Source organism: Carassius auratus, unplaced genomic scaffold (assembly GCF_003368295.1).
Source record: "Carassius auratus strain Wakin unplaced genomic scaffold, ASM336829v1 scaf_tig00027603, whole genome shotgun sequence".
Lineage (NCBI taxonomy): Eukaryota > Metazoa > Chordata > Actinopteri > Cypriniformes > Cyprinidae > Carassius > Carassius auratus.
Genome location: NW_020525608.1, coordinates 295,440 through 319,441, shown reverse-complemented (window position 1 = coordinate 319,441; position 24,002 = coordinate 295,440). Strand labels below are relative to the sequence as shown.

Sequence of the window (24,002 nt, the reverse complement as noted above, 5' to 3'; positions counted from 1 at the left end):
CTAGGATTACTGTTATTACATTTGAAAAAATATTTTAATTAAAAAAATGTAATATAGAATTGTTTTACATAGTTACTTGTAATTAAGTATAAGTTTTCTTGACATAACATAACTAGATTTATACATCTTTGTATAAATTAGATAAAAATTATAAATTATAACGGAGATCTGATGTAATAATGAAAAAGTCATTAATTGTCATTTATGGATACGTTTACACTGGAAATATTGTACATACTGTCACATTTGTGTTTGCCTGTAACACAATTCTACTCTAGTTTGAATGGGTTAATCTTGTTTTATATCTTAAACTCGTGTGTGTGTGTGTGTGTGTGTGTGTGTGTGAGCGAGAGAGAGAGAGAGAGAGAGAGAGAGAGAGAACACCGTCAGCAGTGGGCGTGTACCTGTGAGAGTAAAGTCGCTTCAAACTTTTCGGAATCGTGGTTCAGTCTTCACTCTTTACGCGTCTCGTTCACTCGCGTGAAATTACGCAGCGCAAGCGCGGACGCGTTACATCATCAGCGCACCTTGACACAGGTAACACAGGACACCCGGAAGAACATTGACTATCACACGAGTCACTTGAGTTTCAATCTGACCCAGAAGAGCAGAGCAGAGCACAATCATGTCAGAGCTGAAGAAGAACAAGTTGTTTATGGTGCTGATGGATGTCGTGTGTGTGCTCGTGGGTAAGTCTGATCTTTTGTTATATATGCATTTCTGCCTTGCATGATCTCAGCAGACGATTGTGAAATCCATCTTGGGTTCACCAAAGTTCACCTGCCACCTTTAACTTTCCACCGGATACAAGCACGTTTAACCCGGGGTAATGACTGTGACAGTGGGCATTATTAGAAGAAAATGTTATATTAAAATGTAATTTGACACCCATGTTTAATCTGAATAATTATTTTGGTTTTAGAAATATTTGAAAATGTCCATACCATTTTTTGACACAAATTATTTATATATAAGTAAAATCCAAGCTTCCAAACTGTGTCTCTCTAATTTACTCTAACTGTCTGGTATACACAGTATATATGAGGTAAATATTGAGCAAGATAATGCCTGAATTGTTACATTTATGTCTCAAGTATAACATTCCTCTCAAGTGCATTGTCATAACTAGGCTATGTGTTTCATCCATAAGCAACAAATGAAGAAATTGCAGAATTATACCAAGGATGTGATTGAGACTGGGTGGAAAAATAATATTGTGTCTTACTCACTGTTTATGATGTTTGCATCCTGAATAATACTGCAAGTGTTTTTTTGCTTTTTGTTTTTGACACAGTATTGTATTAATACCATGGTTTTTGAAAATAACAATCTACAGTGGAGTCCAAAAGTCTGAGACTACTATTGAAAATGTGCTTCCTTCTCTAACTATGATGTCCAGTGAGGCAAGAAAATCTGTGCCAGTAACATGATCAGTGCCACTAGTTCGATTAACTGTTTAGTGACCTAGAAATATATAAATCTGGACACTTTCACTTTTTAACACTCTGATCTTTCAAGGGGTCTTTATGCTTTGGTTTGAGCTGTTTGTTGTGAAGATTCTGTTTTATATCTCCCCACTAACTATTATTTGCGGCAGCACATAATAACACCTGTAATGTTACACTGGGGAAATGAAGCGTGCAAGCATTATCTGATACACTCAGCTGTATCCTTTGAAGCGTAAATCTTCACCGTAACAATGGCGACCTTTAGGAGTGTCTCCACTAACGCATGGTTCTAGCAGAAGTGAACAATGCCTTCTACGTACTGCAGCTCATATACAGTATGCTCCACTTCATCTGTGTGGTCTGCCCAGGTGACTCAGCAGAGAGTGAATAACATTCGGAAATCAGCTTCACTTGGTTCACTTAGTGTGAGTCAGATATACATTACAAACTCTCTCACAGATGAGGACGGATGAGTCTCGAAATCTTGATGTCAGTGCCAGGATTGGTGTGTTGGGATCTGTTTTCAGTTAAAGCAGTAGTTTACTCAAAAATTGTGATTTTGTCATCTGCCGTTTGCGTTCAAAAATGCAAAAAGAGTTATAAGCACCAAACTAACCATCCACAAGGTGGATCACAACATTGCAACTTTGCAAATTTTTTTTTCTTTATTCTTGGAAAACTTTTATTTTAAAAAACATCTTAACAAGTCAAATGTCTATATAGAGAGCAGAGATTTTCTGAGGGAATGACATTTCCTGGCAGTGTGGGCGTGGCCTACAGGTAATGCCCACCTGTGCCTTTTATTGGGAAAGACAAACTCAGACAATGTGGGCCATGTAATGAATCCCATGCTTGTGTTTGTCTGTGCGTTCTTGCTGTGCTGTTTGCATCTGTAAATGTGCTATGACGCTGCATGTCAAGGCTTGCTGTAGAATCAGGTCTGTGCAAGTTCAGCTTCAGCAAAGTCTCACGCTATTCTCTGCTGTCAACATTAGAGAGGGACTGCTCTCAAATCATCCCCATTTACGTGTCTGTCCAGATGAAAGCAAATATTTGTGCATGTGTCTGGATATCCGGACAGGCCGATGTGGCAAAAGGGGAGAATTAGTGTGCCGTTTAATGCAAAACTGCCTCATATGCTTAGATTGAAGAAGGGGTGCACAATTACTAGAAATAAAATTGCGATATGGCTTAGTGAGATCAGATTAAATCAATAAATGGGTTGCATGTTTCAGAGTGATGTTTTTATAAATCAGCAGCTTGTGATCGTTTTTTTAAGCATTTCAGATGGACAGAAAACTGTCTTCCCAAATTAAAAAGAAGTACTTATAAACTAAATCCCCATCTCAGGTGCTACTGTTCCATGATTATGGTTCAGCTCTGCTAGACAAGCTGTTGTAGACCAGTTCACGCCTCAATAACAGGCCTTTGTGGGGTTTGCTATTGGAAAATCTGCAGCGTTCAGACTGACAGGTTGCATTGTTTGTGACATTTGAGCAAATCCTTGTTTCCACACCCCTCAGAAATTCAAACATCCACAACAGTGGCTGTAGTAACGTTTCGAAGCCTTTTGGATTTCGAATGCTGAATTTTCCATTAACTAAAGCCTCACTCTTAAAAATAAAGGGGGTTTTCACTGCGGTGCAATAGAAATTTTGGTTTTTCAAAGAACATTTCAGTGAACAATTCTTAAAAAACAAACAAATGCAATTTTAATAATCCAAAGAGCATTTTTCCAGTAAAAAGGTCCCTTATGTGTAATGGAAAGATTACATGGATATAAAAGGATGATCAGGGGAAAAAAACTGTATTTTTAAGAGGTGAACATGGATCCGTGGCAGTGAAGCTTCATCTCTATGGCTGAATTTCCTCTTCCCTTTGATGCATCAGCAGTTTTGAAGAATTCATGAGTTCATGTTTGTGCTTGGCTTGGAAAGTCCTTCTCAGGATGCAGAGGTTGAGTCTCTGCTGTTGCCTTTCCGCTTTTAATTTCCCATGATTCCCTCTGGCTTATTCTATGCATGTATAGAATTTACAAACATCCAAGCCTCCTTGAAGAATGCTAATTACAGGATTTCCTCAAAAAATCTAGACTATAGAGTTTAATTAGAAGAAAATTGATGGAATGCCATCATTAATTCCCCCTCATGTCGTTCCAAATCTGTGTGACTTTCTTCTGTGGAGCACAAAAGTTGTCGAGGTCCAAAAAGCATTGAGATGTTTTTGAAATATCTTCAATGTTCTGCTTAAGAAAGAAGGTCTGCAGGTTTGGAATCACATGAGAACAAATGACTGAATTTAATACTCGGGGAAAAAAGTAATTCCTCTAATGCTTCAGATGTGGTCTGGACCTTAAGTTAGCGTTCCTCCAAAACTCTCAGCTTTACACCCTGTGAATGTCCGTAAAGAAGGTCTGTTTGTGATGGTCCGTTACAAGATGTCATCAAGTGAGTGTGAGCTTTTAACATTTGATTTGGAGTGTTTTGTTCTCTTCTCTCTGAATTAGCTTGGGACGGCCCGGCCAGATAACATCAGAAAACATGCCAAACTGATTTAACCCAAATCCTCTGATTTTCAGAGAAGCTGTTGTGCTAAGTGCTTAGAGGCTCCTAGTTAATTCATATCAGATGCTTTCCTTCCTTTTCTTTTAAGCCATGCTTCAATTTCCTCATCCTGCATCTCTGCAAGTCTCTCAGATCGGCTCATATTCTTCACAGATGCCCATATTCCCTCATTGAAATGTTCAAGTAATTATGTTTGTGGGCGCAAATGACCGATTAAAGATAAAATAATAGGACATACTGGAAGCATTCTGGTTTTCGTGTCACGCAGCTCATTTGCTGTGGCTCCATTCCAAATTTTGCAGACTATAGTATCTATACCATATTGAGAATGCAAAATTAGGACGCCCACCAACGGCATGCACATATGGTAAATGATGTCCATATATCCAGGCATGCTTTTTGCAAAAAAAAAACATTATATTTTTGTAGTAAGACCAGGAACAGGTGTTAAGGAAGTAAAAAGTCAGTTTAGAATTCAAGTTGATTTAAAGTATTTAAAAACATTTTACAATAGGATTTTTAAATGTTTTCTCTAATGCTTAACAAGGCTGACTTTTTTGTTTAAAAACATAGTAAGAACAGGAATTTTATTAAATATTATAAAATAAAATGTAATGTAATTTACTCCTTTGATGCGCAGCTGAACTTTCAGTGTCATTACATCATTCAGTGTCACATGATCTTTCAGAAATCATTCTAATATCCTGATTTGCTGCTCAAGAAACATTTCTGATTATTATCAGTGTTGGACACAGTTGTGCTGCTTCATATTTTCATATTTGTTTCTTAGGCTGACAAGTGCATGGCCAAAACCCTTTTAAAACTAGCCACCCAGACCAGCCAGACCAGCTTACACTGACGTCACAGAAGTACATACTTGAATGTGTAGTATACAATACATATGCAGGCTGTGTTTTAGGGTTAAAAGGATCTGTGTGTGTGTGTGTTGTTTAGTAGGCTGAAGAGTGAATGAATCAGATAATCAGGTCTGTCTTCACTCTGCTGAACATTCAGAATGCATGAAACAAAACCACAGACCACATGACAGAGCGAACGAGGGATCAGAAGATGTGTGGGTGGTGGTGATATTTGGAGACGAGGGAAAAAAAGAAAGAAAGGAGCAGGCTGAGGTAAGGAGGGAAAGAAAGAAGAGGACTGGAAGAAGGAGGGGGTCTGTCCTGTTCTGTGTGGCTTGGATTTGTCAGGTTTAACGGCCAGTTCTGTGAGCACATACCACTGAGTATTACTCACTCACACACACACACACACACACACACGTGTAACTGTTGAGGCGCTAGTACAAACTCTAATCACTGTTTCAAAACCTAGTGAGCAGCCTGCGTAGGCAGCATTTTAATAAATCATACAGGTGGTAAGAAAGTTCAAGTTAAAATCTTGGAACCGAGCTAGAATACAGTTCTTCTGAAGGTTGTTTATGGAGCTCTCTTGATGTGTCAGTACAGGTTCTTTAGATCAGCGCTTCGGTTTGTAGGTTATTTAAAGCAGCAGCGTGTTAGATGCTTTTCTAAAGACCTGGGATAGAAAGTTAATGCCTCATTGGTTTAGATTGGAACTTCTTTTTGGCAAACTGCAGTGTGGATCTGATGTTTCAGTAGGGCTGCTGATTTATTTGAGTCATGTGATTTTAATGAAAAAGATTTGGGGGTATTTAATGGTTGTCTTTTTGATGTGTTTACTGTGGTCTGATGAAGAGCCATGGTGCTCAACACTCCCAAGGCGAGAACTGAGTGTGTGTGTGTGTGTGTGTATATGTGTGTATATGTGTGTATATGTGTGTATATGTGTGTATATGTGTGTGTATGTGTGTGTATGTGTGTGTGTGTACGTATATGTGTATGTGTGTGTATACATATATGTGTGTACGTACGTATCTCTATCCATTACATATTAGCAACTACCAAGGATGCGTTAAATCGATCAAAAGTAGCAGATAAAACAATGTTATTACTAATTTTTTTTCAATTAAATGCTTTCTATCCATCAATATCCCAGGAAAAAATAATGGTTCCTACAAAAGCAGCACAGCAGTTTTCAACATGTTTTTGAGCAACAAATCAGCATATTAGCATGATTTCTGAAGGATCACGTGACACTGAAGACTGGAGGAATGATGCTGAAAATACAGGAATAAATGACATTTTAAAATATATTAAAATTTAAAACAGTTCTAATAATAATTGTCAATGTTGCCATTTTTACTGTATTTGGATCAAGTAAATACAGTAATCATGAATGACTTCCTCACGGTTTCATCTTTCACTCAGTCCTCTCTGTTTTAAGCAGCAGAAGTTCAATGTCGAAGCTGTGCTGAAGCAGGTCACAGACTCGCTGTCTTCTCTCCAGCTTGTTCTCTTCTTGCTAAACAGCAACAGCTGCAAAACGGCTAATATTCATCCAGGGTCACTGAAGGATGTTTGTTGTTTAGTGACCGCTTTTAAAACCCTCCTCTCTGATTGGTGCAGACACTCTGTAGGGAGTTTGTTAGTTGCTCAGCGTGTCAGCATGATGGAAATCACACGGATTGACCCTCTAAGGATATCCGTTTCTTAAGTTTATTGAGAAGTGCTCTGTTTTGTGTGTGTGTGTGTGTTTTCTCAGAAGTGGGAATCTTCAAAGAATGCACACATGAATAATCTGAGTGAAGAGACGACTTCAGTTCAGTTTGTTCTGTTCCTGTTATTTCCTCTTATTTAGTTTGTGCATCCTTATAGACCCTGTCTCTTCATATCTTGTGTTTTCTTTCTTGGAAAAAAACAAAGTCCTTTATTTTTTCATTTGACGTCACATATCAGAGTCAGTCCTGGGCAATGTTTAGTACTACAGGAATGAATGATTCCTCAAACCATGTGTTTTGTTGAGAAAAGTAATTCCATTTCAAATATTTACCTGTTAGTCGTTATTATTTACAGTGACATACCACTTGTATTTTCTTTAATACATGTGTGAACTATTGAAATAGTGGATGCAGATTCTGTCATCATATTTTAATATGATGCAGAGACCGTACAATGTTCTCTTTGAGTGACTGTGGTCAGTGTCTGCAGTTTTGTGATAAAATGACACTGATTCCAGTCCAGAGAGACAGTGAGATTTCACAAGCACACATCCAGCTCATAACTCAAGGGTTTTACAATCAGGGCAGCCATGTGCATAGAAAACATTAAATATAATGGTATTTTAAAATGGTTATTTACAAGCATTTAAAATGGTCATTTACAAGTTATTTACATGTTCTGTTATAAATATATATATATATATATATATATATATATATATATATATATATAGTACCTGATAAAGAGAACAGTTTGAAAGTTTAGGGGTTGGTATGTTTTTTTTTAATCTAGACGAAGAAATCTCTTTTCCTCAATCAGGCTGCATTTATTTGATAAAAAATACAGTAAAAAAGGCAAAAATTTTAAATATTTTTAGCTTTCTCAATCTAATAATATTATTGTTTTCTATTTGAATATATTTTAAAATATAATTTATTTCTGTGAATTTTCAGCATCATTCCTCCAGTTTTCAGGGTCGTATGATTCTTCAGAAATCATTCTAATACGCTGATTTGCTGCTCAAAAAACATGCATGAAAATTATCAGTGTTGAAAACAGTTGCGCTGCTCCAAATTTTTGTAGAAACTGATACATTTTCCATTTTCAGGATTCTCTTATGAATAGAATGTTCAAAAGAACAGCATTTATTTGAATTGGAATCATTTATAACATTCTAAATGTCTTTACTCTGACTTTTAACTGATTTGATCAATGCATTCTTGTTGAATAAAATAATTGGGGGAAAAAATCATATTAAAGCTAGAGTTTATTAAAACCAAGAAATGCCAAAATGATGAATGCATTTGATTAATTCATGCGAATTAGAAGCTGATACAAGAGTCATGGCTCATCATATTTTGCAGTCTTCCTCAAGTTTTTATTATCTCTGTCTCAGCCAACATTCCTCTTAAAATGTTGTCATATCACTTTATCATTCCAGCGTGGCAACACTCGTTTTCCATCATTGTAAAGCCTTCATTTTGGCTGAATGCTGCCACATTCTCCAAGTGATTGTGAAAGAAAGTGAGCAGTTTTTCTGTTAACTCTGAGACCTGTACATCTGTCTTTTTAAAAATCTTTTTGGCTGCTGTTAAACACTGATACTATTGTGATATGATGTGTTTTTTGGCTTTGTTGCGCTTGGGAAGAACAATAACATGTATAATTTCAAATTTCTCTGGCCCTGGGAAACGCAGAGCAGAGTCAAAGGCCAAAAGCATAGCAAACCGTGTCCAAATGTGAATTCCTGGCCGTTTATTTTCTCCAGTTTCATCCTGGCTGAAACACGAGAGCCAGATGACATTGCGACAGGCCCCAAGACAATAGCACTTCTTATTCTGTAAGTTCGGACCCACGCAAACATGAAGACAAGCGATCCTTTGGCGCAGCTCCCGATCACTCGGCACTGTAATAACTTCAAAATATGCCTGCCATGCAGTCCATCCATTATAAGACTAGCGCGGTGCGTGGCTTTTACTCTTCGGGGAGGAATTTGAGCTCTCGGGATTACCAGGAACTCAACGCATCCCTGGAATTTTCAGCTTTGCAGGAGAGGAATAAATTGCATTTGAACATATATTAAAATAGAAACATTAAATTTGAATTGTAATAGTATTTAACAATATTACTGTTATTTTTGATCTAATAAAAGCTGCATTGATACTAATTCCAGACTTTTGAACTGGAGAGCACATAGTTAATGTGAGTGAGATGTGCTGCAGTGAGGTGCTTAACTTAGTTCTTCAAGTGAGTGTTGCATGTTGAAGTTTTGTGTCTTTAATACAAAATGATCGATGCTTTTCTTCGTGTAATGTGAATGGACAGGTTTTATTTTTCTGCGTGGAAAGAGCAAAGTTAAAACAGATGTACGTTCTGAGTCAGCAGCTGATCTCAAGCATCATTCACTTACGGTAAATGACTTTAGATGCCAGTATCATAGCAGTAGGTTCTGATTGAAAAGACATGTGAGGTGTGTTTTGTTTCGTGTCCGCTACATTTCACATGCATTTTGGCAAGTTTGGCAAGTGGATTATACTTTATCATAAACTACCACAGAGAAAAGAACCCAATAACCCTAAAATCTGATTGGTTGAAATGAATGTTGTTCCAAGAACATGATTATAATCATTGTAAGAATCAAAACTTTATGCAGGTTTGGAATTGCTTGATTTCATGCATGCATGTCAGGATGCCAATACATTCTGTTCTCATTAGCATAAACAGTTGGCAGTATTTTAATGCAGCATGATTAAAATACTTACTCATGTACTCATCCTCAGGCCAGCCAAGATATACTTTGTTTCTTCATCAAAACAGATTTGGAGAAATGTTGCATTACATCACTTGCAGTGAATGGGTGCCGTCAGAATAAGACTCCAAAGAGCTGATAAAAAAAACCTCACCCCTCCAGTCGATCAGTTAGCATCGTGATAAGTGAAAAGATGAATGGTTTTAATTCCAAGCCTTTGTTTCACTGAAGGAAGCGTTATTATGAATTATGGACTCTCATTTTGGCCAGAAGTGAAGGTTTAAAGTTGAAATCGTCTTAATGATGGATTTGTTTCTTACAAATATGCAGCTTTTGGCTTCACAAGATGTTAACTGATGAACTGAAGTGGTGTGGATTATTATGATGTTTTTATCAGCTGTTCTGACGGCACCCATTCACTGTAGAGGATTCTCTGCTGGTTGATGTTAAACTTTTCTCCAAATCTTTTTGTATAAAGAAATAAATTGTACATTTTTGGGTGATCTGTTAAGTCTGACCTGTGGCTAAAACCCAAAGACGTAAGTTTGGACACAAGTGTCAATATTTATCTGGAACACCATTCCCTCACAAATGAGCTCAGAAGAAAATTCCAGAAATTATAAAACCATTTTATCTGGTATGTGTTTATTTCAGGTGACATTAAACACACACACAAAAAAAACGAAAAAAAAAGTGAGCCACCTGTTCAGATGGTGAGACGGGAACCTGTCTTTCCTCTACTACACAGACATTTACTGATGCTACAAAGATACTTCTGTAAGCTGAATGTCATCATTTGTTGACATCTTGAAGAGCTCCGGCTCTCTTAGACCTTCTGTTTACCACCATGGCCTCATATGGATGGGTATGGTCCATCAAATATAATATGAGTATGTTCCATATTTAATATAACAGGACAAGTTTCTTGCTGGACATTTAGAAACCATTAGCCTTGTGGAGCTGTGGTAGAAAAGAAATAGTGTTACCAATGTACTGTGGTGTTATGGAAATATAATTTGTTTTATATCTTGATGTTACTGCATATTCATGCAATACTAATACTTTATAGTATTATAAATGGTAAAAAAATTAAAACACTATTGTCATGATTACCATACAATTTTACTGTTTTACATATAAATATATATATATGTAATATTTTTTGTCATTTTTTATTAGTTTTCTTTTTATAATTTAAATCTATAAAAGCTTCATTTACCTCTGTTTTAGTAATTAAATATTTTATTTAAAAACCTTTATATTTTTATATATATATATATATATATATATATATATATATATATATATATATATATATACACATACATACATACATACATACACACACACACACACACACACACACACACACACACACACACACACACACACACACATATAATATATTGCAACATTCATTCTATAATGCAGGTTTTTCATGTAATATTTTATTTTATTTACGAAAATGATTATTATTTACTTTAGTTGAAACTGTAGGCTATTTTGAACACGGACAGTGGATTGAACAAGTTCACTTATTTAGACAGATAATTTTGTGTGGTTGGTTCATTTACAGTAAACTGATCCCCAAATATATGATGTAAAATATAAATATTAATATTTGAGTCATCATTCAGCAGCATTCCCAGAAGTCCCTGTGACACATTTTATGTTGGTTAGTTTTTTTAACACACAGTTTTTGTTAATCACTCAGTTATATTAAATACTTGACTGGATTTAGTGTGAAATTGTTCACATTTAATGCTTTCACTCTAATTGAGATCCTCACTGTATTTAGGACATGTAAATACAGATTGTTCTTTACATAAATTGTGCAATCTAAAATGTTATTGCCCTTTTAAATTGCTTCAGTATGGAGAACAACTTTTTAAACTGCCTTTTAAAGGGTGTTTTCCTGCAGTTGAACTACTTGAAGTGATGAGCAGTTTTTAAGTCTGAACTCTGTTGTTGAGAGCGTGCTGTGATCCGCCTCCTCTGAGTTGGCAGCACCTCTGCCAGTGGAAATTTCCCGCACATGCACTCTTATTAAAAGCCAAACGCTTGAACTCTGGCATCTGACTGCAATTCTCCATCGAATCCTACCCTTTTTTTCTAAAGTGCTCAGTTTGAGATCTTCAGCTGCTCCTATCTCAGTTCTCTAAACTACATCAGTGATCTTCTCCGAGAGTTTCACATCGCTCAGGTTAAACCAGCATTCAATGCATGCTATAAGTGTGAATGTGCCGGTCTGAGACCATCCATGTCACATTAACCATTGGGATCTAAAAGGAAGAACTGACCCTGTTTGAACAACTTTTTATTTCCCGTGCTGACATTTAGACCCTTCATGCTAAATAATCAAGAGCTGCTCTAGAAATGTTTACATGTAACATGGCTAGTGCATATTATGCTTTCTTTAGGAGCAATCCTAGGTTTTTACATTAGTACTTTTTAATCATTTGGTGTAAAAACACCTTTGCATAAGTTATTGCACATGTATAATATTGTCTTGAACAACATGCAAAAACATGACTCAGGATGCCATGCCATTATGTTTGTTATCTGAAACCTTGCCAAATTTGTTTATCATTTAGTACATAAATAGACGAAATGTCTTTTATATTTTTAGTTTTTGTTTCAGTAATTTTATGTGCTTTGTCATTTTTATTTTTATCTAAATGTTCATTTATTAATTTCAGTTTCATGTACTTCAATTATTATACATCTGAAAGCAATCACAGCACGAAACATAGACATTTACAGCACACTAAAGTCATCAGCGGCCTTGTTTCTACAAAGATGTCATTTTGTACTCAGGGACCGAACCAAACCAAAACGCTCGGAGAAAAAGTCACAACAACATTTCAGTTTTAGTTAACAATAGTTAATACTGTTTGGACTGCTACATCAGCCATTCATATTTTATTTCTATCCTTGATTCTGAATTGTTTCTTATAAGCACTTACAGTAGCTTGGATGGTTAATTTTCAGGGAGTTGATATAAAAAATATTAAATATAATATTTGAGTAATCTGTCAACCGCATTCACAGATTTTTTTTTTGCAAAATATGTTAACATATTACAAAGTAGACAAAAAGTCCTTTGGTATTTATTTATTTGACAGTTTTCAGAATTGTCTATATTGGCTTTATCTAGTTCGACTAAACCTTTTACAAAGTTATAGATTAATGTTCTCTAAAAAGTGCAGAGTTTGGCCACATTGTTTTAAAGCAGCTTTACAGAAAACCATGATGTCTATGTTTATAATATCTCAATATTTCCATGCCTTATAGTTACATTCAGCAGATCAGGGCTGGGAGATAATATACAGTAGTTTTACATTATGCTATGATTTAAAGAATCAAGCAGTTAAGACTTGCTAGTTATGTCACTTTAACTGCTGTCCTAATGTACACAGTGTTTGCCAACAAATTACAAATTGTAAATTTACTGGCTATTGTCCCATCAATAAACACTTTTTATGACCTCAACAGACTGTTAAATGTGAAGTGAGTAAGTTTTAGGCATTAGCATCAATAAAAGAAACAGCAAAATAATGATTGCTTTCAAACAGGTTTCCTCAACTTTAACATTTTCGTTATCTTCTAAAACTTGTTATATCAGACAGGTGACGTGAATGTTTTTAAACTAAGGACAACTGATATATGTCGGAAGAGGAAGATGGCCGATAATGAATAGAAGGAAGGGAGAGAAAATACTTTAGTAGAATGAGGTTAAAGGTTGTTTTTGTGTGTTTTTACAGTCGTGACATTCAGATCACAGAGATCTGATAAAGACTGTTTACCTGCCTTCCTGAGTCTTTAAATCTCTGGATATCCTGTAATAGTGGACAGACAGTTTTCCTTCACTCATATGATTTGAGAGTCTCGTGTGAAGTAACACTTAACATGTGTAAATGGTTACTGAAACTAGAGGTTCAACCCTTATATAACCCTGTTGAATGTTATCAATCTGAGTCAGAATGTGGCTCCAATCCAAAATGGAGTAAACTACGTAAGAAACGGGTTACGCACGCTCCCAGTGAAAGTCTGGTTATGCTACTTTCTGAAATACTAGCCTGGAAGTCTAATTCCCATGTGTGTGTTTTTTTTTACTTCTTTATTAAATATTTTTGAAAGAAATCTCTTATGCTCCCCAGAATTGCATTTATTTGATGAAGGACCGTAATATTGTGAAAAAATATTACAATTTCACATAACTCTTTTGTATTTAAAAATATTTTTAAATGTGTTTTATTCCTGGGATGAAAAGCTTTATTTTTTTGGCATTATTACACCAGTCTTCATGATCAGTGTCGAAAACAGTTGTGCTAAAAAATCTGAAGTAAAAAAAAAAAATGTATCTTGGTTTCCACCAAAATATGAAGCAGCACAACTGTGATGAATATTTGTAATAATCAGAAATGTTTCATGAGCTGCAATTTAGCATATTCGACTGATTTCTAAAGGATCATGTGACACTGAACTGTATGCTGAAAATGACACTTTATGACAATTACTTGGTAGTTTATGTGTAAATGAACTCACACGGCAGCTGCTTATGTAGGCAGTAAACAGCTACTGTAAGTTGATGGTCACCGATGACTCTACCTTCACTGACACAGTAAAGTTCTAATTAGAGTTCCCAACAGACCACCCCCAAAGCTCACTGTCATCTCCTTGCATCTGTTAAAAGACAGCTTTATAGTCGAAGTCATTGTGAAAATGTGTGTGCTTGCTGGTGCTATTGTGTCAATGTTATGAATCTAGTTTTTTTTTTTTTAACAGCTCTATCCGGGTTTATGACCATTTCCTTTTGAGCTAGAAAAAGCTTGTATTCTTTGTTCCTGAAAACAATGCATGCTCACTCATTTTCTTGCTGAAAAGTGATTATGGAAAAGAAAATGTAAAAAAAAAAAAAAAAAAAAAAAGACTATGGGAGTCAATGGGGCCCATCAACAGTTTACCAGAAGAAAGAAGTTCATATCAGTTTTAAACAGCATGAGGAACTAGTGAATGATGACAGAATTTTCATTCTGGGTGAACTATGAAAGCCGAAAGAGCATTTGCTAAAACCCCAAAATGCACTCTGACATAAAAATATAGTCGTCATGAAAGTACTTAAACACTTTTGAACTTTAATTTCATTGCGTTAGATAACAAAGTATCGAAGTAAGTGACATTTGCAAACAAATGATCCAAGAGTTTGTACCTGAAAATGTTACAATATTTTGTCATTATAAATATTTTTTAACTTGAGAAGGAATATTAATTAAACATTTTTAGAAAAATGTAAAATCATTTTTATTTCGTAACTTAAACAACTTTTATCAGTTGCTTATGCTTTTGTAATTCATTGAATGTTCCTTAATTATTTTATCATTTATTTTTTGTAATTTTTACTTTTTTTGCCTTTTATACATTTTTATTAGTTTTTTTTCTTATTAATTTTATATTTTTACATTATTTTGTAATTGACTTTTTATATATTTTTTTATTTTTCTCTCTCTCGTCTACTTTTTGTAAAATTACTTTTTGCTAGTTTTAAATTACCTCTTGTTATATAAATATATTTATCACAATTGCCTCTGAAACATAAAAATATTGTTATGTGAAATTTTTAGCTTGAAACATGCTAATTTTATGTTTCTTCAACATAAATGCCATTTGGTATGATATATATAATGCAATGACAATGCAGAGTCATAAGTGGCTAAATATTTTTGGCTTTTTGGAGCACATCTTTAAATTGTCTCTGACTCTGAGCGCTTTGAATCTGTCATTTAGTTAAGTACATCTGCTTCAGTGCTCGTGTATGGATCCAAGTAATATAATATGTGACTGGACTCCAAGGTCCTGATCCTGGGAAAGTTAACATGGCTTTGGGAATAGAAACTATGTTGATGGACTTCTGAGATGAAGCAGATATATTTCTTCATATTCTGAGATTATTTTCCCTCGGCAGTCCTTGATAAATCTGATTGGCATTTGTGCTGTCCGATGGGAAAAAGAACTGTGCGGAATATTTAGGCTTTGAGATACACAGCTAGGGTTTATAAATATTCCCTCTCCTGGTTCTCATGACCTCAGATAAAAAACATAATAGAGTTGCACATGTTGGAGAAATAAATCAGTGTTTTCCTGGTTAAGAGATACCATTGTGGGCATCTGTTGAAATGAAATCTGGTGCCGTGACCCTGCCAATAATTCCCACTGCCTTCCTGTATCTGGACAGCAAGCGGAAGATTATCCAGCGTCACTGAATCCAGAACATGTGTTTGACGTTTTGTGATTAGTCAGTGTCTCTTGATGTGGAAACCCTTCTGATGTGTTGCACACTAGCTGTGTTGATTTTCATATTCATAACTGTGTATCGCAGAAGTACTGATGAACTTGCACATTGCCTGTTTCCTATTATGAAAGCCTTTTTGTTCCCACAGAAAACTCAACAAGAGTCATGCATGATTTGTTTTGATGTGTGTTACCAAGCCAACAATCTGGGGCCAATAATAACGCTGTTGTTTGTGTTTCAGTGGCGATGCCATACATCATACTGACCATCATATACCAGCCGTACCAGCGTGGCGTTTACTGCGATGACGAGTCCATCCGCTACCCCTACAGATCAGACACCATCTCTCACAAAATGATGGCGGCTGTTACCATTTCCTGCTCCATCATTATCGTGAGTCTACATCAATCAATCAGCTGAGCAAACCCTCAAAGGAGTATTTCACCCAAAAATTTACATTTGCTGGAAATGTGTTCACCCCCAGGCCATCCAAGATGTAGATGAGTTTGGTTCTTCATCAGATTTGGAGAAGTTTAGCATTGCATCACTTGTTCACCAATGGATCCTCTGCAAGTGAATGGGTGCCGTCAGAATTGGCGTCCAAAGAGCTGATAAAAACATCACAATAATCCACACCACTCTATTAAATAATGCTTATGAAGCGAAAACCTGTGTGTTTTTTTTAATAAACAAATCCAAACTGTTTTGACTCCAATTCTGAGGACACACTCCCTATAGAGGAACCATTTGTGAGTAAGTGGTGTAATGCTACATTTCTCCAAATCTGTTCGTATGAAGAAACAGAGTTTTCTTCTACATCTTTTAATCAGATTTAGATTTTTTGACGATGTTTTCCTTTAGATGTCCGTGAGTGATGCGAAAAATGTTAATACTCTATTGCAGGGGTGTCCAAACCCATTCTTGGAGGGCCACTATACTGCAAAGTTTAGCTCCATCACTTATTAAACACACCTGAACCAGCAAATCAAGCTCTTCGGAGCGTGCTGTAGCTGGGTCTATCTAAAATCTGCTAGTCATTGGCTCTATTGAACACCCTGAAAATGTAGCACCTATACACTAAACCTAACCAACAGTGTTAACAAAAGCAAATGTATGATAAACCACTTTTTATGAAGCAGCATGCTTCTGCTAGTCTTTGAGTGTTGTGTTGTGTTGTGTTGTACCAGGTGAGATACCAAGCAAGCTTACTATGTCAGAAAGGCCGTACATATAAGGCTGATGAAGTGATGCAAATGTCAAAATGTACTTGTATTAGTTTGTGCAAGTCATACTCTATGGTAAAAGTGTTTTGAGTTCATAACATAGTTTTGTGCAAGGAAGCTCATTAAAATAAGTCAAGATTCTGCCCCTTTAAGCATTATTTGTCTGAAGATGAATACGAATTGCTGGTGTTTTACTGCCACTAGTGATTATTCATCTGGAAACTGGAGTGAATTATGTATAGGCATGTTTGTGGTGTTCTGAAACAATTAAGTAGATGTTCTTATGTAATGCTTTTCCAGTGAGCCTATGTTGGAAAAAGTGGATAGTGACTGTGTCTGTCAAGCTTCAAAAAGAACAAAAAGATACCATAAAAGTAGTCTAGAACACCAAAAGTATCAGACTTACTGCACGTGTTTCATGAGTTCAACTCAGTGGTTCACTGGAAGGTTTTCTCTGAAAAACAATTTAAATATCTGTCTGTTCCTAAAATATCTGTCTGTTACTGAACTACTATTATTGAGTGTGACAGATGTAACCTTAATTAATAGTGGCCACATTTCTACCTTTATGTACTAAAGATGAAATAAAGAAACAACACAAGGATGACTAAATAACCACAGAATTAACATTGGTGTGTGTGAACTGTTCATTTAAGAAGCGTCATAAACAAATGAAAGGATTTGATGTTGAATTACTCGTGGGAACCAACCAGTTGCTGTAATTCTGAAATGAATTTGATGTGAAGTAATTTGGTTGCGAAACAATGCAGGTTGGTTTGGTATTGTGTCCACATTTTCTGAGAGAACACTGTGATTCGTTCAACATGAGAGTACAATTCAAAACATGAGTCATCTACATCAGACAGATCGCGTTATTAACAATGAGTCTTAAGGCAAGTTTATGGAGCACAATGGCAATTCACGAGTGTGTTACATAACACATAGATGCATACAAAATTAAATGAATTCAAAATGTATGAACTATTGCAATGTGCCAATATTTAGTCATGCATTAGTGTTACTACAATCTTAAAAATAAAGGTTTTGCACAGAAGAACCATTTTTGGTTTGCCAAACTGTACGGTTCTCAAAAGAACCACTTTATCCACTGTAGAGAACCTTTCATGGAATTCAAAGATTCCATGGATGTTCAGGGTTCTTCATGGAAACATATACCAATATAGAACCTAAATTTTTAAGTGTGAAGAAACTTTTGTGTAATGGAAAGATTCCATTCATGAATATTAATGAGTGTTCATGGAATGCCAATAAAGAAGCTTTATTTTTAAGAGTGTATTATACTCTGGGTTAAAGGTTTAAACTATTAACCCTAAGAAATGTTGAACTTGAAAATCTTGTTTTCTCACTTGCAGATCACTTCTGGAGAGGCCTACCTGGTCTACACCAAACGTCTTTACTCCAATTCGAACTTTAACCAGTACGCTGCGGCGCTCTATAAAGTGTTGGGGACCTTTCTGTTCGGCGCGTGCGTGAGCCAGTCTCTGACCGATATGGCCAAGTACACCATTGGACGCTTGCGGCCCAACTTCATGGCGGTGTGTGCTCCAGAAGTGTGCAAGGGCTACGTTCTGGTGATCAACTGTACAGGAAACCTTCGTAACGTGACTGAATCCAGGTACAGAAGCAGGGGACGGGAAGGTCGTACTACTTCCTGTACTTGTTTATATTTGTCACCTGTTGTTTCACATCCTGTTTGTCCAGTACATTGGCGCTTTCTTAGGATTTGACCTTTGCACTGCATTCATGTTCTCAAATGCCACATGTCCTCAAGAGACCTGAAATAAAAATAGATTTGATAATACATGCACTTGAAAATATGATGTGTGCACACTGGCCAAGAAATATTTGAGTCCTTAATTTGGTTTTGAAATATATTATTATTAATCGTAGTAGTAATCCTTCCCATTTTAAAGTATAGATTTAAATAGATAGGTTTTTTTTTTTTAAATCTATTTACTTTCTCTTCATTTTTTATTTTATTTTAACTGAACCTAATAAAAACATGTTTTTGAAATAAAGCTGGAGTACATATAAATATAATACATAAATATTAGATGAAATACTTTTTTTAAAACTTGAATGAAAATTAGAGATGTTATTTTGGCAATTAGCTGAAACAGGGCAAAATTTACATAATTACCAAAATGGCTAAAAATAAAATGAAATAAAGGCATATAACACATTGACAAAGACTTGTGCTTAACTGAAAATAAAAACTGAAAATATAAAGAAAAAAGGTCATTCGAATTATTTATAAATACTATAATAAAAATATAATAAATATGAATATAATAGTACATATAATAAATAATACTTAAATAACCCCTTTAACCAAGAATTTGCTGTCACAACCAATGTGCTGAATATTAGATAATAATTTTTAAAAAAAAAAAGTAACAATAATATTTGATTATGATATAAATGAGAAAAGTGCCATCTCTCAGAGTTTGAAGAATTCTTTTTTTTTTTTTTTTTTTTTTGACATCACGTGGCAATTATTCCAGAGTTGGTTTAATGTTAGTTGGTTTATGTTTTATTATTACTTTTATTTGAATTTATAAGTATTATTACCAAACCGATCAGTAAAAATTCACATCATCTCACATCATACCAAAAGGCACATGGAGGTCAAGGCTATTATGAACATGTGATAAATCTTTTAACACAGATGAAATCCTGAAATGTATTGTGTAAGTAAAGAATAGCTCATAAATGTGTCACTCTATATGACTGGTGGACTGTGAAAATGATTCTTTTTCCTTTCTCCTTGTTTCTGTCCGATCTGCCCTTCCTCCGTGGACTGTGCTGCGCCAGGCTGTCGTTCTACTCCGGTCACTCCTCCTTCGGGATGTACTGCATGTTGTTTCTGGCGGTGAGTTGTCACAGTCGTCTTCCTCTCTCCTGTGATCATGAGGACACAGAAGACTTGTGTAGACAGATAAAGGAGAGCTCTCAGAGCAACAGGAAACACTGTGGAGACAATAAAATACAACCGCAAACATTCCCAATGTCTCAAGCATCAAATCATGACAGTATACAGTGCTCAAAGGAACAGCACACCCAATAATTATAGCTCTCTTATTGTTTCCTCACCCTCTTGTTATTTCAAACCTACAGGATGTTTTCTCTTCACAGCATGCACAAATCTGAGATTTCTCATTATGTGTTCCAAAAAAGTAAAAGTCATACAGGTTTGGAGTGGCATTATGCAGAATTAATAGTTTTCGGGCTGCTTCGCTCATGTTCAGACGTGTCTATATTTGTCACAAGGTGCTTTACTGTAACTTTTAAGGAATTGCAATGGTTTGCATTCGTTTTCCTGTTACTGAACACGCAAGACTGATATTGCATTTTCTCCTCTGTAGCTGTATGTCCAGGCACGTATGGCATCAAAGTGGGCCCGCCTCCTCCGGCCCACAATACAGTTCTTCCTGGTGGCCTTTGCCATTTATGTGGGATACACGCGTGTGTCTGACTACAAGCACCACTGGAGCGACGTGGTGGTTGGTCTCCTGCAAGGGGCGCTGGTCGCGGTCCTCACGGTGAGCGCTGAATCTCATGTTCGGGTCACATTTCAGCACAAAAAAAATAACAATTTATCAAGTTTTGCATATAAAGAAAATAAATCCTGTTTAAGGATACTGTGAAATAGGTCCATGATTAAGCCAAAACTAAGCTAAAAAAAAAAAAAAAAACATATATATATGGTACGGTATGGTAAGGTATTTGCTCAAGAATGAGAAAATTCTAAAGAAAATTTTATTTTAAAAAATAATTTATAATTTTTTTTTACAGTTATAGGGATAAAAAGTTCTATATCTTTTATTATTTATGCCCTATTTATTTAGAAGTTCTTCACCAGGAATTTGAAATAAAAACACTTTTAATGTTCAAATTTCAACAAATAGTAAAAAAAAAAAATATATATATATATACAAAATGGAAATTATAATTATCCTAAATACATTGGAAACATGCTCTTTATGTAAATAAAATTGATATCAATGATTTTATGTTAAATTTAATTTAATTTTAAATTATTTGGTTTTTGGTTTTAGAAAAGAGATTTTATTAAATTTTTTTGTATAAAGATTAAATAAAAAACACATTATAAATAAATGATGAATAATATTATCAATGAATAAACCTAATTAGAATAAAGTATATATATTTAAATATAGGAAATACAATATAATAAACTGTGTATATTTTATCTGTGTGTGTGTGCAAATAATATTTATTAAATTATACATTTATTTAACCTTTCATCATTAAAAAATAAAATATACAGACATATATTTAATATACTTAAATATAATGTTTTTTTTATAATAATAAAATAAATAATAATAAAAATACAGTATTTATATAAATATATATAGCTATTTTTTTAATATTTATTTAAAAATATTTATTTTATTTATTTATTTATTAGCATTCTACAAACCCACAAGTTACATAAAGACATTCTCCTCTCTGTCACAGGTGCGATACATCTCTGACTTCTTCAAAGAGCGGCCCCCTCTCTGTCCAGATGTTGAAAATGCTGAAAACGAAGACAGCGAACGCAAGCCCAGCCTTCAGATTGCAGACACGGACAGAAACCATTACTCCAACAGCAGGCCTGTATGAGGCTGACCTTTGACCCGTGACAGCACTGGATGCTGCAGCACGTCTCCTACAGACAACCACACACTGTACACTGGCACTGACTCCGCTCTCGTCCACAATTTCACACCGAGAGAGAGAGAGAGAGTGCGAATGAATGCATGAACTAACACTGAATATTAGATTTTATACTTCTTTATACCCGTCTTTTGTCCTATGCACGCTCATATACGCCAAGTGCACAGATCGCCTGACATCTAATGAATTGTGAGGGACTTTATTGAATCAGAGCACAAAGACGAACTTCTCTGAGGGGAACTGGTCTTTTCCATGACAACCTCAAAACCACCGGCTGACATTTACTGACTCGCAGTACTTCTGCTGTTGGAAGCGAAAGATAGTGAACTTTTCTAAGCCTTTAGAAGACAAGAACTGATGTTGCCCTGAGTAAGAAATCCAGGAAGAGAAGTCTGAACATGGAACATGTGCCAAAAAAAAGGTCTTTATCACATTGGCAAATAGATTTTGTATGGTTTTATACTATATATACATATATAGAAACTGGATTTTAGACACTTATTACTTTTTTTAAATTAACATTTTGGTGAACTAGGCTAGTTATTATATCTGCACACGTCTTGAAGAAATTCTGCATTACATCAAATTTTTTTTGTTTTTAAATAATATTTTTTATGCTTCATTTGTTAAAGACTACAATGAAAACTCGTGATTTCAATCATGTTTTGTTGCATCGCTCGCTCACATGACTGTTTAATGAAAACCACTAGCTAACCGAGGCACGTATATATCGATGTATTTGATGGTAAATTAGTCTTACTAACCATCCTATCCAACAATAAGGATTAGGAAATATAAACTATCAGATGTAAAATATTAAACCGCTGTTTATCTCTGAATATTATCACCGAGTCCAAACCAAGTGAACGAATGCTGCTGGTAATGTTGAAGTCACAGCCAATCAAAAAGCTGTGTGCTGATTCTAAACCAATCATGTTTCACTAAGGGGCGGAGCTACACAACATGACAAAAAAACTTTGATTCAGAAATGGATTTGCAGATTGTAGTACTGAATGTTTCCACAGCATCATGATTGTTTCGTTTTATGTGAATATTTTCATTGAAAAACGCCTGTCAAGATCACCAGCGAATTCAAGAAGCAGATTTCTTCACCTCACGCCTTTGCATATGACGAAATGACGATTTAAACAGGTTTTAAACGTAAGGTGCTTTAAACATTGGTCCATTAGCTTTCGCTCGCCTGTATCTCTCCAGAAACTTTCCGTTCACATTTTTTACATTAAAATCCTTTAATTTACCTCGTTTTATCTAGTTCTAATTGAGGATTGAGCGCCTCTTTCCAGGAAAATCACATTTGTTTGTCTGGCAAAAAAATTACAGATTTGGTGTTCTGATTGGTCAGATCGCCTGCCAATCAAACGGCAAATAATCTGGATGGACGGGTCATGTTAAAATATTCATAATAATAAATTGGAATACAAATAAATGTAGTTTGCCAGTGGAAAAAGTATTTGGGCATGCTATATTATCTTAAAATCCTCCAACCCCGTTTGTCGTACAATTTGCGATAGAATTTTGAATTAATTTCCTTTAGGTTTAGACACTTAATGTTGTTCTACAGCTAAAAAAGTGAATGTGACATAGGCTATTCCTCCTCTTCTAAAATAAATCATGTATCCTGGCCTACATTTAAACTTCCCCTCTCACATATTTTGTTATTCGTGTGGAGAAACTTTTATACAAATTAAAACGTTCCCTCGTGTTATATATGGAGGAAAACATTTTTTTATTATTATTATTTTTCTGTTCCCCACTCAACTATTATGTTGTTAACGTTAAAACACTCCATTCCTGTGTTAGTTTGAAGTTGCTGATTGCCCGTGTAAACCCTGCACAACAGAACCTGCTCTCTACTGTGAGTTGCTAATGCTGCAATTTTTTATGGACACTATATTTAGTGAATATGAATGATGTCTCCCTCTTGTTTTGCTTCTGTGTGGAACAGAGACTCTCTTGTGACTCTAATGTAGTCACAGAAAACCGGACGGCCTTAAAATAAATGAGGACTGAGCTCACAGAGTGACTTACGCACTGAATGTGAAGAAGTTTGTGGCTCATGCTTACAAGTGTTGTTTAGTTGAAAGTTCCAGAGCAAAGATGAGTGTTTTTACAGGATTGTTGCAAGTTTGTGCATATGTGTGTGTGTGTGTGTGTGTGTGTGTGTATAACTTTGAGGATAATACATCATTTAAAAAAATGTATTGGTTGTGAAATATACATTATAAAGTATGTGCATTAATTTGCATGAATGAACATATCGCGTATCAAAAAAAAAAAAAAAAAATCTATATATATATTAGTCTGATTAAATTGAAGCTACTGAACTTTTTTTTTCCTTTCAAAAAATGTATCTAAACCACTTATGCTTCGAGCTTCAGACATTATATATATATGAATCAATTATTATTTAGCCCAATTATTA

The 24,002-nt window shown here is 35.2% G+C and overlaps 1 protein-coding gene across 1 annotated transcript; it reads left to right on the top strand.

The window, feature by feature from the left end:
* The first annotated feature begins 441 nt into the window (after nt 1-441).
* On the top strand, nt 442-23,710 carry plpp2a (phospholipid phosphatase 2a). The gene is made up of 6 exons (XM_026251555.1): nt 442-689; nt 15,871-16,022; nt 18,226-18,488; nt 19,688-19,745; nt 20,239-20,415; nt 21,359-23,710. The coding sequence occupies exons 1-6, from the start codon at nt 626-628 to the stop codon at nt 21,503-21,505; spliced, it is 861 nt and encodes a 286-aa protein (XP_026107340.1). The 5' UTR covers nt 442-625; the 3' UTR covers nt 21,506-23,710.
* The last annotated feature ends 292 nt before the right edge of the window (nt 23,711-24,002 follow it).